Source organism: Lotus japonicus, chromosome 5, assembly GCF_012489685.1.
Source record: "Lotus japonicus ecotype B-129 chromosome 5, LjGifu_v1.2".
Taxonomy (NCBI): domain Eukaryota; kingdom Viridiplantae; phylum Streptophyta; class Magnoliopsida; order Fabales; family Fabaceae; genus Lotus; species Lotus japonicus.
The window spans coordinates 33,081,445-33,084,100 of NC_080045.1; the positions used below are offsets into that span (position 1 = coordinate 33,081,445).

Consider the following 2,656-nt stretch of genomic DNA (forward strand, 5'->3'; position numbering starts at 1 on the left):
CCTTGGTTAGGACAATTTCTTACTAAATGTGGTCCGCCACATTTAAAGCACTTGATAACCAATGGATTTGTTTGTCCTGAACCATTATTGTCCCTCGAAAAATTAGGCCTCCCAACTGAAAATGGGGATCCTGCATACTTTGATGGAGCTTGATATGGGTTTCTTCTATCTGGTGCTCGTCTTACGTGTCTTTGGGGACCCAAGCTTCTAGATTGAGCTTACCCTGACTTGTGATCATCTTCAAAAATTCTACACATGTCTACTAAGGTTGGGAAATCTCTAACTCGTTGGTATCCTATAGCTTCTTTAATTTCCGGTCGTAGACCATTCTCAAATTTTACACATTTGGATCGTTCATTTCCGGCCGCCTGATAAGGAAGGTAGAAAAGAGCTAGTTCCTCAAACTTAGCAGCATACTCTCCTACTGACATGTTTCCTTGTTTAAGTTCCAGGAACTCCATCTCCTTCTTGTTTCTTACATCCTTAGGAAGATATTTCTCCAGGAAGATTTCCTTGAAGGTAAACCAATTGATTTCCCTGCCTTCATTTTCCAATCTCTGTTTAACAAGGGTCCACCAATTCTCAGCTTCCTTTATTATAATTAAGTCGAAAAAGCGACTTTTTGATTCTCCGAGCACTGAAGAGCTCCAAAAATTCTTTCCAATTCTTTTATCCACAGATGAGCTCCATCAGGATTGTATCCTCCCTTAAATTGAGAAGGATTCCGTTTCAAAAATTTATTCAACCCTTGATACTCTCCTTCCTCAGCAACTTGTACTTGAGGTTGAGCTCGGCCATTAGCATGATTTTCATTTCTTTCCAAAATATCCGCCAATCGCTGAAGGGCATTAGCTATGGCTTGATCTTGTCGTCTAGCCATTCTTATCCAGCATTCACAACATTAGGCATGCTATTCCAATCATTCTAGTATTTTAGAATTGTTATGAGTCCTCCACACACCTAAGGCTGTCAGACTATATTATCTAGATCGACCTGCTCTGATACCACTTTGTAAGGACTAGGTTTCTCATTATTTAATAACTATATATATATATATATATAGTTGGCCATTTTTTTTCTTAATATATATATAATATTTTTCACTAGTACACTTGCACACATAAAATCTTTAAGTGACTACTAGAGTTATATTATACATCAACATCAGAGTTACATACGTCTACCAGAACGTAACCCTTACTACGAAGAGTTACATACATACAACACTCAGGCTAGGTTGTTAGGCTAATTTACAAGGTTAGCTTCTACAGCACGTACTCATAGGTTGGGTTATGCTATTATACAAAGCTACTAGGGTAACAGTCACGTTTATGCAGCTACATTATACATAGGTAGTAGAGTTTATGATAGTACAAGTCAAGGGTCAAAGGTGTCCGTTGGCAGATGGTGGGGAAATAGATCCGCTCACAGAAATAGGGGATGGTGGTAATGGTGGCGGATCCATATAAACACCTGGTGGCATGACAATAGAAATCATGGCAGGAAGAGTCAGCGGATATAGTATGGTAGCTCCATATCAGGTCTGGTGAAGTTGATTCCCACTATTCCATAAAACAAAAATTGGCGATTTATTTCATTATAATCCCATACCCCTTCTTTGTAGTCAAAGTCTTAGTGCACTCTGATGATCGAGACGTCCATCCTTAAAAAAACACTGTAAGGGTGAGATAAATATACAAGAGATTAATAAGAATTTAGAATAGAAATTATTTTACTTAAACTCAATAAGTTAAATTATTAGGCTAGTTTAATTTAAACAAATTATAATTTTAATTATGCTATGAGATGCATGATGTATATGCAGAAAATTTACCTCCGTCCTACTCCAGGATTTATAGTGTACAATGTGTCCCATACCACACTGTACACTACTAATACTGGACTTCATCTCTTCCTTCTTCAAACTAATGCATGCAATGCATGTGGGCCCAATCACACAAATTTAGGAAGCTTAAGTCACGCATCATAATATATCAAACATCAAAGAACAATCTCGTTCCGGAATTTAGCATCGGAACACATCATCAACTTATATCATTCCAAATATCACATAATAATATCGTTCCGGAATTTAACATCGGAACCCACTAATATCAAATAAGCTTCCTTATTAATAGACACCTTCAATGATGCATGCTTTCATTTAATCCTTCTTGTTGCTACAGATCATTATAAAAATATGACTTAATTATCATTATATATATCAATTTCTCTGAGACTTAATAATTATTTTTCTTCCAAAAATTTTATGTACTGGAAGTGCTATTATGACTTTAAAAATTTTCCTTACTACATAGAATTCTTATTTTTGATTTCGTTAGTAAATTAATAGTTACATAACAGTGGTACTAATATAATTTCAAATAATATATATACTTTCAACATTTTGATCACATACGGACACAATTTTATAATCTAATATACTGTATTCAAATTTTAAGTCACTCACATGAAAAACTAATCATCAAGCATAATAATGTCGATTTTTTTTTTAATTTTGCCAGTAACTACAATTAAATTTCTTCATATGTAAGTTATTATTATTACTCACATTCTTATTAACTACTTGAAATTTATCCCCCTTACCTCTCAAAAATCTTGGGCGTGACTTGGATATTCCCTTGAAGCCTCCTCT

The 2,656-nt window shown here is 35.0% G+C and overlaps 1 protein-coding gene across 1 annotated transcript; it reads right to left on the reverse strand.

Moving 5' to 3' along the window:
* Positions 1 to 218: 218 nt before the first annotated feature.
* Positions 219 to 880, reverse strand: LOC130719458 (uncharacterized). Its single transcript, XM_057570085.1, has 2 exons — positions 620 to 880; positions 219 to 557 (listed from the first exon to the last, which is right to left on the reverse strand). The coding sequence occupies exons 1-2, from the start codon at positions 878 to 880 to the stop codon at positions 219 to 221; spliced, it is 600 nt and encodes a 199-aa protein (XP_057426068.1).
* Between the last annotated feature and the right edge of the window lie 1,776 nt (positions 881 to 2,656).